The sequence below is a fragment of the Artemia franciscana genome, chromosome 6 (assembly GCF_032884065.1).
Source record: "Artemia franciscana chromosome 6, ASM3288406v1, whole genome shotgun sequence".
Lineage (NCBI taxonomy): Eukaryota > Metazoa > Arthropoda > Branchiopoda > Anostraca > Artemiidae > Artemia > Artemia franciscana.
The window spans coordinates 29,151,408-29,167,043 of record NC_088868.1 but is presented as its reverse complement, the minus strand read 5'-3'; the positions used below and the strand labels follow the sequence as shown (position 1 = coordinate 29,167,043).

Below are 15,636 nucleotides of genomic sequence, written 5' to 3'. Positions count from 1 at the left end.
GTTAGCAATTGCGTCTTCCGGAATAGTCGCAACGTTGCTGCCTGGTGGAAGAACTGCTCATTCCGCTTTGAAATTGCCTCTGAATTTGCATTCTACAGAAACTCCCAAGTGCAATATTTCCAAATCATCTGGGATGGGTGAAGTATTGCAGCAATGCAAACTTATTATTTGGGACGAGTGCACAATGGCACACAAAAAATCACTCGAGGCTCTGGATCAATGTATGAAAGATTTGCGAGGGAATTCGAAACCCTTTGGCAACATATTAATAATGCTTGCGGGAGATTTCAGGCAAACATTACCTATAATACCTAGATCAACCCCTGCAGACGAAATGAATGGCTTGGGGGGCGCAAAGCACCCCCACCAACTAGGTGTGGGTGTTGGGGTGGGGCGAAGCGCCACCCCAACAGCTAGTATATATATATATATATATATATATATATATATATATATATATATATATATATATATATATATATATATATATATATATATATATATAGCTAGTATATATATATATATATATATTTATATATATAGCTAGTATATATATATATATATATATATATATATATATATATATATATATATATATATATATATATATATACATCTTTTCAGGATCTTATTGCTGCAGCTACTCTTTAATATAAAAATATCAATATATTCATCATATATAATATATAATAGACTCTATTTATTATTTGAACGTAGATCTTTTAATTAAACAACATCTCTAGTAAAGAAGAAACTAAAGGGAGCTAGGCTATTTTGTCTATATTGGTTTTCATAATCCCAGCATTATGATAATGGTATTTGATCCTTTGTTTTTCTCTGTTAATTTTTGTTCCTTTACATGGCTCGAACCTTCCCCGTCGTTTATGGTTTTGACCAATGGTTACGCCGTAATTCATGGTCTTGTATGATTGACACACATCATCAACCTTTCTCTGGATCTTGGAGTCTTTCCGGAAGCACTATGATTGCAAGAGTGATTCCTCTTCATAAAGGAGGGAGAAAGATGACCCATCGAATCGAAGACCTACATCTATTCTCCCATTTGTCACTAAGTTATATGAGAAAGCTGTACATGCCCAGTTAAATTATTATATTAAAAAAAAAAAAAATTCTAATAGAAAACCAATTTGGGTTCAGAAAAGAGCTATCTACAGATGTAGCAGTTCTGAAATGAGTTGATAGGATTTATTATGCACTTGAAGCTAGTCTTATACCTGCAGCTGTGTTTTTGGATATGAGAAAAACGTTCGATACACTGAACTAATCAGGGCTAATTCAGGCTCTTGACTCGATTGGGGCGAAGGGTTCAAACCTTGAGTGATTTTCATCATATCTACACGATTCGTATCAGAGAGTACAGAATGGATCATTTTTATTTTCAAAAAAGAAAATAGAGTGCGGGGCTCCACAAGGGTCAATCCTGGGATCCCTCCTTTTCATCGTCTTTATTGATCGAGTGAAGCATTACCTGTCGGAGGCTGGTGTCATCCTGTTTGCAGATGACACTTTGCTCTTTCTAGCTGCGCCTTCGCTTGATGTTTTGTATAATATTATTCGCTTGATATTTGTATGGCCAAATATTATTCCGGCTAGTAAAACCTTCTACTCCCATTACTTCCCAACTAACAAGGGTTAAAGATTATATTAAGTAGATCTTCAAAACTTTCAAAAGAAAAGAATCAAGTAGGCCTAGTGGCACCATCCAACTTAACATCTTTGAGAATCCTCGAATGGAGGTTCAAAAGCTGTACTTACCCCTTGAAGGGCTGTCACAGATACCTGTTTTTTTTTGTATTGTATTATACCTGGGTGATCAAATCAAGTCAGCAATCGTAGAAAGTCGACGGGACACTCCTTTAAACAAAAGTAAAAGTGCCTTACTTGAATAGCTAAACAAGCCGTAGGGTTACACGACCACTTTGCGGACCAGCATTCTCATGGATCAAAGCAATTCCAGAAGTCAGCACACCTCTTCATCTACTTTGAATATCCCTTCATTGGCATTGTCAAGTTAGAGGATAAGAACCTATTCTTCCCGACTGCATAAGACCCACAAGCAGTAAAACTCTTTTTTAGAGAGGAGGGGGGGGGCGGTTACAACATTCTCATTGTACCCTCAGACTAGTAGTGCTTCATAAAAACAAGCCTATTCAAGTAACAATGAAGATCAAGCTGCATTAAACTGATGTTTTCAGTAACTTAATGTGGTCACCCAGCGATCACCCCTTACTACGATTTATTTGGTACATAAAGCATCTTTGGTGCTTTATCTGCCAGAAAGAAAAGTTGGACCCAAATAATACGGAGCACAAATTCTCAGAGACCAGGTCAGTTAATAAATATCAAAAGGATATGCATATAATTTTTTTCAGACAAAACACTGCCACACGATGGCACGTTCGGCCCTAGATATATATTGAGTAAATAGAGAATTAACGGTTATTACAGACCATTATACTTAATTTTCTTTGTTCTTCATTATATTTAAAAAAAAAACTATAAACTAAATTCTTGTTTTTAACTTAATTTTGCCACAAAATTTTTCAAATTTTTTACAACTATTTTTTTTAAATTTTTTATATTTTAATTGAATTTTGAACACTTTCGAATTCTATATTGTATCATATTTTAAAGTTTAATTTTAAACTTCTTTTGACTGAGCTGGATCCCTTCAGGCTTTGTTAACTTATACACAGCATTGTAACACTGAGCTAAGTAATAGAGTGAAGGAGATATAGAGTGATACTAGTTGATTTTTACTGTTGGGGGGGGGGACAAAACCCCTGAAAGTGATTCTTAGGTATACACTTTCTCTTTAATCTTTCGGTCCTTCTTAAATAAAGGGGGATTAGCCCCATAAATTCATTTGAAGGAATATATTTGGACTAATCGTGCTTTATTGAGTAGTTTTTAAACACTTTTATTATTAGGTTTTATTTACTTTAACTGAATTTATTGATGTTGATTCCAAACTCCCTCTTTTTCTCTATTCTTTTTACTGTATGTGCGTCATATCTTTCTTTATGTATCTTTTTCAGTAGTTTTAATATCTAGTCTGGGTTGCCAAAGGGACACTTTTAGTGCTTTTTTGACACTTTTTCACTCTGGGTGACACCGTGCCACTATTGGGCGAAAAAAGGCCACTTTCTGAAAAAAAGGACACTTTTTGGCATTTTTTCAAAATCAGTACCATATGTATTTATTTTCCTTTTTTTCTTAACTGCAACTGCTTTTAATTTGTGCTTTTCAGGTTCGTTTCCGTCTTAGGGATTTTTTTTTATCGTATCCGCACGGTTTTTCTTTTCAAAAGCGCAGAAATTCAAACGTGGTGAAACAAGGGACTTGTTCAAAAGAGTTTAGAAAAAGTTTTTTGATAAAAAACTGAAGCAAGCATATTGCTGCTGGTAAGTAAAAGCTTAGGGTGTTTTATGACTTGTAGTCTACAGGAGTATGCAGAAGTTCGGCCTGGATAGTAGTTAGTAGCAAACTATCTGATTTGCTGCTGCTTAATCATTTCTTGGACGAGGGTGAACCTCAGTTGATTTCCTGAATTAAGACATTAAGCTTTTGGTAAATATGCAGTTTAGTTTCACATGCATTTGAGAGGGTGGACCTGTTCCATATGGGCACAGTCTAACCCACAAGAAAATTCTCTGGTAACTGTAAACATGTAATACTGTCATTGACTGAACATCACATCTAGTGTGCCAAGTGCTAACTAAGAAAATGTGCTTTTCGCCCAAAGTGATGAAAGGATGCAAGAACAACAGTGAAAAATGTTTTGCTTTACATTCTGTAACCTGGTGGACTGTTTAAAGCAGAAACAGAAGACTGTTATCAAAACCAACCAAACCTTCCAAGCCATTTCATAAGCAAATTGGCAAAATTGTACCTAACCAATCACATGCAGTGTGGTCACCCCTGGTTACCTTTTTTGTGAAACAGTCAAAGGAACCCTCTGCAGACAAGGCTTCAAAAGATAAGGCATCCAAGATTCAAGCCTACATGAAAGAGCCTACAACTAAGGTATATCTGTACTTTCTGGCTTCTTTGCTTGGTAAGGTAAATACATTGAATGTACAGTTCCAGTCTGGGGACACAATGATCCACATTTTGATAACAAGCTTCAGATCAACATTGAAAGTGATCATGAGATGCTTCATGAAACTAGGAATCCTGAACAGAATTGATGCTTTTGAGTTGCCTCTTGATCCCTGAAGCTACGAAGATGTGAAAGATGTTTTGTGTGGTCCCAACACAGAAGCTTAAGTGAATGAAGAAGGAGCATTAGGGAAAGCTGTTGAACAGTTTGGGCTGACTTGCTTGGGATTCTACGTCGAACTGGTGAAGCAGATGAGAAAGTGGGTTAATCATAAAGATAAGATGTTACAAGCTCTCGAGTATTTAGATCTGAAAGTTGCCATGAATGGAACTGTTGAAATAATTAGTCCATTAGAACCATCAGGTTTAGCAAACTCCTGGGGAAAAGTCAGAGCAAAATAGAGTCTGCTAGAGACACTCTAGAAAACCAGTTCCTGAGCCTGCCAGATTCCAAAGAAGAAATGAGCATGAAGTCTGGTGGTGAAGAGCTGGTTTCCTCATCATCTTAGTTATGGAAGCTCTTGTTAGATAGGAAAAATCCTGACAGCACTCCCAAATTCTTTGAACTATAAACCTTTATGTTGAACTTGTGTGCGTTACCTCACTCAAGTGCTGGTGCTGAAAGATAATTTTTTTCAACTAACAAACATTAAAACTAACTTGCGAAATCGGTTGGAAATAAAAACTGTGGATTTCCTCATGCATGTAAAGCAGATGGTTACTCGTAGTGCTGTGTTGGTGGATTGGTGTCAGATTTTGCCAATATTACTTAACAACTTTTTGAGGTGGTACTGCAAGGCTGACAACAAGGATGAGAAAATATAGAATGAATCTGAACCTACCTATTTGCTGACCAATCAGAAAACCAAATAACGGAAATCAGATTGATGTAGCCAAAGTTTTTTTCTCCAAAATGGTTAACCACTAGAAATTGATTTTTTTTTCAAAAATGAAATCTGAAGATTTGAACAGATTTTTTGTACAGGAATTCTGCATTAAAGCATAAGCACGTCAGAACAAATACAATGATAAAATAAATGTTAAGGGATAAACATAGCTACAAAGTTATATCAATTATTAAAATGTGAAACAAAATAGGGAACAAAAGAGTTTTTGTACCTCATGGTCAACAATTGGGGACACAAGTCAAGTTGGGTATTTTGAGCTCTACAAGCACTAAGTCTTGCATTAGGAAGGATTAGGGGGTATTCTTTGAAGGGGGGAAGAAAACGTCTATGATAGTCAGAACTAAGGCACTTGTGCCCAAAGTTCATGGTAAGGAAGTGACGTTGTGATTCCAATGTAGTGAGTTCAAGTCTAGCCAAACCTTCATCGTAAGTAGTATAGGATGTCCCCAGTATAGATTTTATAGCTCTTTTTTGAATGCCTTCAATTTTGGAACATTGGGATGTGGTTAACCCAGGGTGTCAGACAGGGCAAGCGCATTCAAGAAAAGGTCTTATATAAGAAAAATACATTATTTTAAAGTTCTTGATTGATTTGGGAACCATTTGAGAAGGGAGAAATATTTAAGGAGGAAACTGCCTGTTTTAAATAAGGGAAAAGAGTGAGATTTCCATTTAAGGTCATTGTCCAAATGCAATCCAAGCAGCTTAACCATGTTTAAATTTGAAATGCAAAGGTAATTATTGATTGGGGGTACATTTTTTAAAAAGTAGAATAGCATTAAATTGCTTTTCAGTGTGCTTAGATTGAGTTTAACATTGTCAAGGTCGTTCTTTAAGTTGTTAATGAGTGATTCAAGTTTAACGCCCAAAGTGTTAGGGGTTTGGCAAAGGTTAATTAATGTCAATTAATCTGCAAATTTAAAAGTGTTGTCAAAGTTTGATAAAACATTGTTAAAAACAATTAAAAATACTAAAGGACCCAATTTAGTCCCTTGGGGTGCTCTACAGGAAATCTAGGTAAAACCTGATGAATCTCCATTAGGGAGGACTACACATTGCTCACGATCAGACAAAAAACTAGCTATCATACGTAAAACAAAATCTCTGACACCTAAAGCCCTTGCATTATCAGTAACTGTCTGATGATCCAAGTTGTCAAAGGCTTTGCTAATATCAGCAAAAACAGCCTCAATGTAGGAACTACTTAACTCAAGATGTTTGAAAACAGTGTCAAATATATAACATAAACAATGGGTGGTGCTATGATTCGGCCTTAAGCAAAACTGATTTGGATTAATTTTATCTTGAATATCGTCAAAGAGGAAATTGTAAATAAAACTTTCAAAAATTTTTGAGAAAATAGAGGTTTTTGATATGGTCTTAAGTCGGAGGGAACTTTTGGGGTCTTGTTTTTCGGTGTAGGTGACATAATAGCTCGCTTAAAACACTCTGGAAAAATACCATCTACAAAACATTGGTTAAAAATTGCAGTTAGAGGTACACTTAAATAAGCGGCACATTTCACACTCAATTTGGTAGGGATATCACCTGGGTATACTGACTTATTTGTATCAAGATTTTCGAGTTTAAGCTGAGTCTGATGTATTTCAATCACAGGAATTTCACTCACTGCACTGTTGGCCGGTGTATTTTGGAGTGGCGGGTGAGCTTTACAAGTTGAAGCAAAATAATCATTTATGATGTCTGCTGTCACAGGGTCGCCATTACTATCCAGCAAGAGAAACTTAGAAGAGATCTTTCCCATGAGATCTTGGATACATTTGTGGAAATTCTTAGGGTTAGAATACAGTAACTTATTGAGCACGTGAGCACTGTGCTCTTTTCTTGCTTTACAGATTCCACTAATAACAATGTTTCTAAGTTTTCGAGATTCTTGGAAAAATCCTTCCTTAAAGAGTCTATCGCATTCATTTATTAGGCACAAAATTTTTTTATCTATCCATGGTTTACAAGTGGATTTGCGATTGACTTTTTTCACTGGAAAAGTGTCACAGTATAACTGGAAAAGTTCTGCTGAAAACTTAGAAGTCATTTCATCACCATTAGCAAGACATGGGATATTGGACCAGGATTTGGAGCTAAGTTTTACTTTGAAATGGGAAATCTTCTCGTCAGTAATGGGCTTGTTTGAAAAACTGATCAATGGTTTAGGGGGAAAGGATGATAAAGGGGTCCAAAAGATTCATAGATGGTCACTTGTCCCTAATGGAAGGGCAATTTTTGGGGCAAAATAGTAATCTTCAATTTTGGTAAAAATCAAGTCTAGGGTTTTATCACTGCGTGTAGGTGACCTGACAACCTGATCAAGACTAAGAGCAGCGCTAAGCCACTTTTGGTCTAGCTCATTAAAATCACCACATAATGTAATTGCAGCAAAGGGGTACTTGCGGCAAATTCTGTCAGTATAAAATTGCAGATATGCCGTCAGCTCCTTCTTAAATCCACTACGAGGAGGGTAATAAATAATACAAAAAATCATGCAAGATACGTCTTTTGGGAGGTTTTTGGGTCTGGTCCAGAGCCATAAAACTTCAGTTTTTGAGTTGTTCTCTATTTCAGGAGATGAAAGAATACGATTTGGGAGGGTACACTTACAAAAAAAAGCCACTCCTCCACCATGAGATAGAAGAATACCACCTTTGCCCAATCTGGCTTAAAATGATTAAGCCCCAGTCTGCGGGAAATGGTAGACAAAAGTTTGTAGAAGATCTGATATGCTACTGAAGGAAAAGAGGGAGCAAGGGAAATTAAGCCGTGTCAGCAGCGACAGACATCGTTTCTGTGGTCTGCTGGCACAAATATTTTAAGCCCTGTCTTCGTTATGGCGTTTTTCGGCCGAGACTGCTGGGGCGGCTCATAGTGAAGACAGGTTTTATCGCCGTTTTTGTTTTATCGCCGTACAGAGTAGACATTTTGGCTGAAAACACATAAACTAAACAACACAATTTGTCATTCATCTTAGTTGTACTCCAACATTTCTTTACGTTCCTGTAAAATCACAAACGCAACACAAATGACTCAAAATTTTCTGCAGCTCCTGAAATAAGACTGCACTTTCTAATTTTTTTTCCAAAGACAATGAAAACGAAAACTGTCGGGCTTTACTGAGTTTTCGGAAGAAGAATAACTATTACAACCGAAGGTTCGAGAGAACCAGAGAAATTGTACTAAATTCTTTTTCTTCTTGGCGTATAAGGCGATTTGAGGTTTTAAATGGGACTTTACTTATTTGAAGAACCGCTTTGCTTTTACTTGAAAAAGAAGAACGCAAATCTGGCTCTGGAGTTGCGAGAAAACCATTTAAAGCCTTTTTTTTGTCAACTTTTAAAGTATATTGGCTAATTTTCTAGGAGGACACTAAAAGTGTCCCTTTTTTGCTGAATTTGACACTTTAGTCCCAAAAAGTTTTGGCAACCCTGTATCTAGTACGTCTTACGCCAGACATTAGATTTAGCCTTATGAGGGTTCATTTGGTTTTTTTTTTTTTTTTTTTTTTTTTTTTTTTACAAATTCAAATGATTTATGGTGTTGGTAAATTCTGAGCAGAAACCCACAAAAAAACCTGCCAACAAATCCTTTGAAATATGTCAAAAGTTTGAAAGTTTCATTAAAATAGACTTTATTTTTCCACATTTCGGATTCTTAACCCGTTTGTATATTGCTTAGACGAATCATGAGTGATCAACCAGGGTTGTCACTCGCTCAAGCACAAAAAATCAGTTCCACGTTGAACAAGCCCAGTAACATTTGAAAAGCTTTGAATTGGAATTAAACAAAAATTAATTAAAAACAAAATTAATAAAAGAAGCAACAAAACAAACTAATAAAAAGCAAATATAAAAACAAAAATATCTGAATAAGGTATTTTTTTCAATATAAATAAAAAAACCGGGAAAAAAACGTAAAAGTCTTACTAAACACGTTAGGAAAACAGTAATGATTGCAAGAAGTCACTACGTATTAGAAAAATATCCTTGACTATTAGTCAACACAGAATTAAAGATAGGCTGCAATCAGCCAAGAATATTCACAACCATGAAACAAACGGTTTTTCTTCTATAAATCACTAATCTAAGCTAAAATTGAATAATTAGCTATATATCTGATTATATTACCTTAACATTAATTGTTCTAGAGTTCCAAGAGCCATAGAATACTGTTCAGCAGCCAATTCATATTCCTTATTTTTATATAATTCATTTCCGGATTCTTTAATTTTGGACAAATTTGATAATTTTTCGTCTGGCTCCATCTGCCATATCTCCTTATTATAATCTCCAGGTAACTCCACGCTTAACAACTCTAAAAAAATATATAAAAAAAGCAATAAATTAAGAGTTCAGTTCAGCATAGCAGATTATGCTAATTTGCAGGTCAGCTACTTTCTTTTGTGATTATTTAGCCTTTTTGCAGCGTACTCGGCATTTTATTCAGTATATCCACATTTTTGCTGATAGTTTTAGCACACCAGTAGTTAGTGGCTGCTGGTAGGGTGGTTAGTGTTTAGCAAGGATAGCTGGTAGCCAGAGTCAACCAAGCTGTAAATCACAAACGCAACACAAATGACTCAAAATTTTCTGCAGCTCCTGAAATAAGACTGCACTTTCTAATTTTTTTTCCAAAGACAATGAAAACGAAAACTGTCGGGCTTTACTGAGTTTTCGGAAGAAGAATAACTATTACAACCGAAGGTTCGAGAGAACCAGAGAAATTGTACTAAATTCTTTTTCTTCTTGGCGTATAAGGCGATTTGAGGTTTTAAATGGGACTTTACTTATTTGAAGAACCACTTTGCTTTTACTTGAAAAAGAAGAACGCAAATCTGGCTCTGGAGTTGCGAGAAAACCATTTAAAGCCTTTTTTTTGTCAACTTTTAAAGTATATTGGCTAATTTTCTAGGAGGACACTAAAAGTGTCCCTTTTTTGCTGAATTTGACACTTTAGTCCCAAAAAGTTTTGGCAACCCTGTATCTAGTACGTCTTACGCCAGACATTAGATTGAGCCTTATGAGGGTTCATTTGGTTTTTTCCAATTCATATTCCTTATTTTTATATAATTCATTTCCGGATTCTTTAATTTTGGACAAATTTGATAATTTTTCGTCTGGCTCCATCTGCCATATCTCCTTATTATAATCTCCAGGTAACTCCACGCTTAACAACTCTAAAAAAATATAAAAAAAAAGCAATAAATTAAGAGTTCAGTTCAGCATAGCAGATTATGCTAATTTGCAGGTCAGCTACTTTCTTTTGTGATTATTCAGCCTTTTTGCAGCGTACTCGGCATTTTATTCAGTATATCCACATTTTTGCTGATAGTTTTAGCACACCAGTAGTTAGTGGCTGCTGGTAGGATGGTTAGGGCTTAGAAAGAATAGCTGGTAGCCAGAGTCAACCAAGCTGTAAATCACAAACGCAACACAAATGACTCAAAATTTTCTGCAGCTCCTGAAATAAGACTGCACTTTCTAATTTTTTTTCCAAAGACAATGAAAACGAAAACTGACGGGCTTTACTGAGTTTTCGGAAGAAGAATAACTATTACAACCGAAGGTTCGAGAGAACCAGAGAAATTGTACTAAATTCTTTTTCTTCTTGGCGTATAAGGCGATTTGAGGTTTTAAATGGGACTTTACTTATTTGAAGAACCCCTTTGCTTTTACTTGAAAAAGAAGAACGCAAATCTGGCTGATAGTTTTAGCACACCAGTAGTTAGTGGCTGCTGGTAGGGTGGTTAGGGCTTAGAAAGAATAGCTGGTAGCCAGAGTCAACCAAGCTGTAAATGGGCATCTGGAGAAATCTAGGGGGGGATACGAGAAGCTTTGCATGATTTACCACGAATAACATTACTAGTCAAGGGCAAAGTTTCAAGAGGTTCACATCCGTTGCATGGACCTCGTTGGTTCATAAATTAGCTTTTGGAATCTAATGGTTACGAAGTTAAGAGATAATATACTGAGGATTATCCATGTAATTTTTGATAACGGGGAAGTACCTATTGATTTTAGAAATAACTTAAATTGAGCTCTTTTATAAGAAAGATGATAAGAGTGAACAACTAAAATTTTGTACATGCATTTATGCTACTTTTTGTGTGATTTGCAAAAAAATTTCGACGGGAGGGATCCAACGAGGTAGGCCCCACTTCCCTCTGGATACGGTCATGGTTGGTACAATCAACATTTTACGCCGAGCAATTATGCGACTTAGTAGGTCTACTTTTTTTTATTTCTCTTATGATTACTCAGCATAGTGAGCATAGGAAACGTTTTATATAAACCCACTCATACAAAAGATGCTTAAAGTGAGTACACCAATTAAGACAGTTGATGAATTCAATTTCTATAGGAAGTCACTTACCAAGGGTACCGGTAATAAAAGTTTCCAGAAGAGGGCTAGACACCCAAATGGCAATGGTCTTTGGGTGACAGGGAATATATTTCAAGAAATTTTTTCGTAGTAATAAGTTTATTTTTAAATACTTTTAGGAAAAAACTATCAAATAAAAAGAGCAATTAATTTGCATGCAAAATGAAACAAAATATAGTAGATTTTGAACTACAAGGATTCCTGGCAAAGGGATCAATTTATTTCATCAGTAATATATTTAATTATTATGTATTTAATCTTAAAAGAAAATCAAACTCAGACAAAAATTACAGAAAGAGTTTTTACTTCCGTATATTATAACAGATATAGTATTGTCTTTATGAAATTTCCTACGCATTAGAATAGTTTACAGAAGGAGTAGAGATACTCAAAAATCATCCTGACTGCATAGATACCATGTTTTGATTTTATAACAGCCATGTAAAATGTACCTTTTTCATAAAAGGACAATTCTTCCTCTCAAAGTTAAATCCCTTATATATTCAGATATTAAAAACTAAAATAATAGTAAATTTAAACTTACTATCCAGCTGTTAAATTGACCCTCTTTCTTTTTATTTTCATATTCAACTAAATAAAATGAACAGGTTCCAAAAAAATTCGTCACAAAAGAGTCTTATCGAATAAAAATGGAAATTAAAAATGGAATTCTCATGACAATTGCTACACCAGTAGTATTGACTTTTCATGCTGACTCTAGATCGATAGAATTCTTTTGGTTCATTGTTACCAACCCAAAACCAAAAATCTGAGAAAATTAGCCTGATTTTTGTAAAAATGGCAAACACCCCCAAAAATACAAGCGATCTTATTGAAAATCCCTTTATTAGACACATCATATCAGAGAATCCTGCCGAAGAGTTTCAAGCTCCAATCTTCAAAATGAGAAATTTCGTATTTTTTCTGAAGAAACGTTGTCGGTGCATGTTTATTAGTTTTGTTTTTTTCCCAGGGGTGATCGTATCAAACCGAATTTCCAAGATAATTGAGAGGGAGTTCATAAAGCTCACTTTTTAAGTGACCATTCAGATTGGGCCGGGAGAAAGTCTTGTTTTCTTCCATTTTAGGGCACCAAACTACGACTTCACCCCAAAGAGGATGAATTTGCAATTGATTTATAATTATGAGAAGCTAATTGATTTAAAAGTATCAGTAACTATATTTTAGGCTTCCTAGCTGCAAAAGAAGTAATGCCAGACGGTGGCAGTACAGGATCCAACCAAGTTGATTCGCTGTATTTATAATGAAATTGGGCTACATTGGTGATCTATAATTACGCATCAGCTATAATGAGGGGGGGGGGGTGAGTCATAGTTTAGGTGGGGGTAGGGTAGAGTTCCAAAAAAGTACATTCTAATGGACAAACTGTTTACTCTCTATGATGTTTCAGATAACTGTCAAAAGAGGTAGGGGGGGGGGAATTAATTATAATGTTTCTCTATACAGCTAGAATTTTACATTCGCATATCTACCAGCAGAGAGGTGGAAAAGGCAAGGCAGGCCATCATCAGCCCCACCAGGATATTTCTTTGGGGTGGCAAATACTACTAGGAACTTAGTTTTCAGCAATTTTAAATGGTTAAATTTTTCTTTTTTTATTTATATGAAGCACATAAATGTATTTAAACAAATATATGTAATGTATTTATTGATAAGAATGCCTTATTGTAGAGGTTATGATTGCTTCAAATCTATAGAAGATCAAAAGTCTCACAGAATTTCCTTCCATACAAACAATAATACTCCTTTTCATTCAACAGAAATTCTTTAGCAGTAATAATAACAAGGACTTTTTACCAAAATTACTATTCATCACCAATTTTTTAAATTTATTCAACTTTTACTCAAAACTAAAATTGCATATTTAAACGTAGGACGGTACTAATCAACGTACAATATTGATTTACATATTTTAACCAGGGATATAAGAGACCGGTACCTAAAATTATATCTTGATTTTAAAAAAACAATAAGAAATTATATAAAAAAAGAGCTTTTTAACTGAAAGCAATTAGCAGATTAGAAACACGTTTGAACAGTTTATTCTTTATATGGAGGGGGCTGTCTCCTCCTTAGCTCCTTAATCTTTACTGAAGTTTGGCTTTTGTCAAAATTAAAAAAAAAAAAATTTGCAATTGGATAAAAAAGATTTTTCAAAGCGCTAAAAACATTTCTTCTTCATCAGCGAGGCATTTCTTCTTCATCAGCGAGGAAAAGGGGGCAGTCCTACTTATATACAGAGTAATTTCAATTTGTTTTAAGTTTTAAACTTGCTCCTTACTTTAATTGAAAAATCTTTTCTATTTCTTTAATTACATACCGTGAAACTAGTTTTATGAATACAAAAAAAAATACTAATACCAAATATAGAAGTTTCATTAACTTTAGTCTTACCCATCGAAAGCTACGAGCCTGAGAAAATGTGTCTGATTTTCAAAAAAGGGAAAAACCCCTCTAGAAGTCATAGAATTTTAATAACAATCAAACCATAAGATTCAGCAAATCAAAGTACCCTACTATAGAGGTTTCAAACTCATTTCTTCAGAAAATGTGGAATTTCATAATTTTTCCCAGAAGAAAGATCACGAGCGCTTGTTTATTTGTTGTTTTTTTCCCAGGGGTGATCCTATCGACCAAGCGGGTCTAGAACGTCAGGAGAATTGCTCATTCTGACGTAAAAGAAAAGTTCTCGTGCCCTTTTTACGTGACCAAAAAAATTGGAGGGGAACTAGGCCCTCTGCCACTTTCTTCCCAAAATTGTCCAATCAAAATTTTTAGATAGTCATTTTGTTCAGCATAGTTTAAAGGCCCAATAAGTATGTCTTTGGAGGTAAAATGAACCCCTAAATCCCCTGGGGAATGCCTCATAAGTTATAAAATTTGCCCATTGTTTACGTATAGTACGTGTTATGGGGAAGTATGCATACATTTTTCGAGTGGGGGGGGGCAATTGTCTACTAAAAGGATTTTTCCAAATGTTGGAGAATTTTCCAAGAAGTGGGATGTTTCAAGGGGATGAACTTTTCAGCGGAAATTTTACACAGGGTGAATTTGCCAGAGTTCCTATACAAAATTTATATGTCTTGCTTCCTCTTTGCCGATTAAATTTTACGCGTAAAATGTCAAGGGTAATTGTCCGGAGTAAATTTTTGCCAAGATTAAATTGTCCAGAGAATATTTCTGAAGGGAGGGGGATTTTTCCGTGGAGGTGGAACTAGGTATCCTGGCGCTATTTAAAAAAAAATCAGAAATTAAATTAAAAAACAGGTTTTTTCGACTGAAAGTAAGGAGTAACATTAAAACTTAGAAAGAAAAAAGAATTATTATATATATGAGAGGGGTTACCCCATCCAAAACACCTCACTCTTTACGCTAAAGTTTAAATTTTGTCCTAATTCTTTAAAAACGACTCCTGAAACACAAGGGTCGTTTAATTAGAACACTAAGTAATTTTTTTTAAAGTGCTGAATAACAGTAGGTAACCCCCATATATGAGGCAACCCCCTCATATACGGGATAGTTTCTGCTCAATTTAAGTTTTAATGTTGCTCCTTACTTTCAGCTTAAAAAACTTGTTGTTTTTTTTATTTACTGAAGCTTAGAGATAACATTTCTCTAAAGGTAACGGAAAAAGTATATGAATTAAAGTAAAAGTATACAACAATGAAAAAAGTAAGTGATTAAAGAAAAATACTTTTTTTTAACAATATCGACAGTTTTGAACTTGGTTATCAAACGCCAAAATATTTATTGCTTTTGGACTAATCAGTGTTTATAAAAAGTAACGCATTATTAAAGTAGTTTGTTCAAAGTAAAACATTAAAACTAAGATTAAGAAAATCGAATAAAAAAAATTTAATTCAATATTTCTAATTTAATTTTGAATACCAAAACCAATATATTTGACATCTTTATAATTCAGATAAAAATTTAATCTTTTTCAAAATGTAAACCAGATAAATACAATCCACTCCTGGAAAAAATAAACAAATGAAAACAAGACACAAAAAACGTATCCGTGCAGGGAGAAAATGCAGAAATTCCCAGCATCCCGTTCCGGGGAAACATTTCTGATTATAGTGGCTTCATATATCAGCTCATGGGTATTCTTGGAATCTAAGCAAAAGTTGACGGCATATTTTTACCAAAATTGCCCCTTATTAAATTATTTTCCGTGTGTTTTCTAGAATTATAT

The 15,636-nt window shown here is 34.8% G+C and overlaps 1 protein-coding gene across 1 annotated transcript in view; it reads right to left on the bottom strand.

Annotated features, from left to right (window-relative positions):
• Positions 1 to 15,636, bottom strand: part of LOC136028536 (AH receptor-interacting protein-like) — an 81,010-nt gene that overhangs the window by 40,420 nt on the left and 24,954 nt on the right. The window contains exons 4-5 of the mRNA XM_065706383.1: positions 10,078 to 10,215; positions 9,167 to 9,353 (exon numbers count right to left, since the gene is read on the bottom strand). Coding sequence (XP_065562455.1) covers positions 9,167 to 9,353; positions 10,078 to 10,215 — 325 coding nt within the window. The remainder of the gene's footprint in view (positions 1 to 9,166; positions 9,354 to 10,077; positions 10,216 to 15,636) is intronic.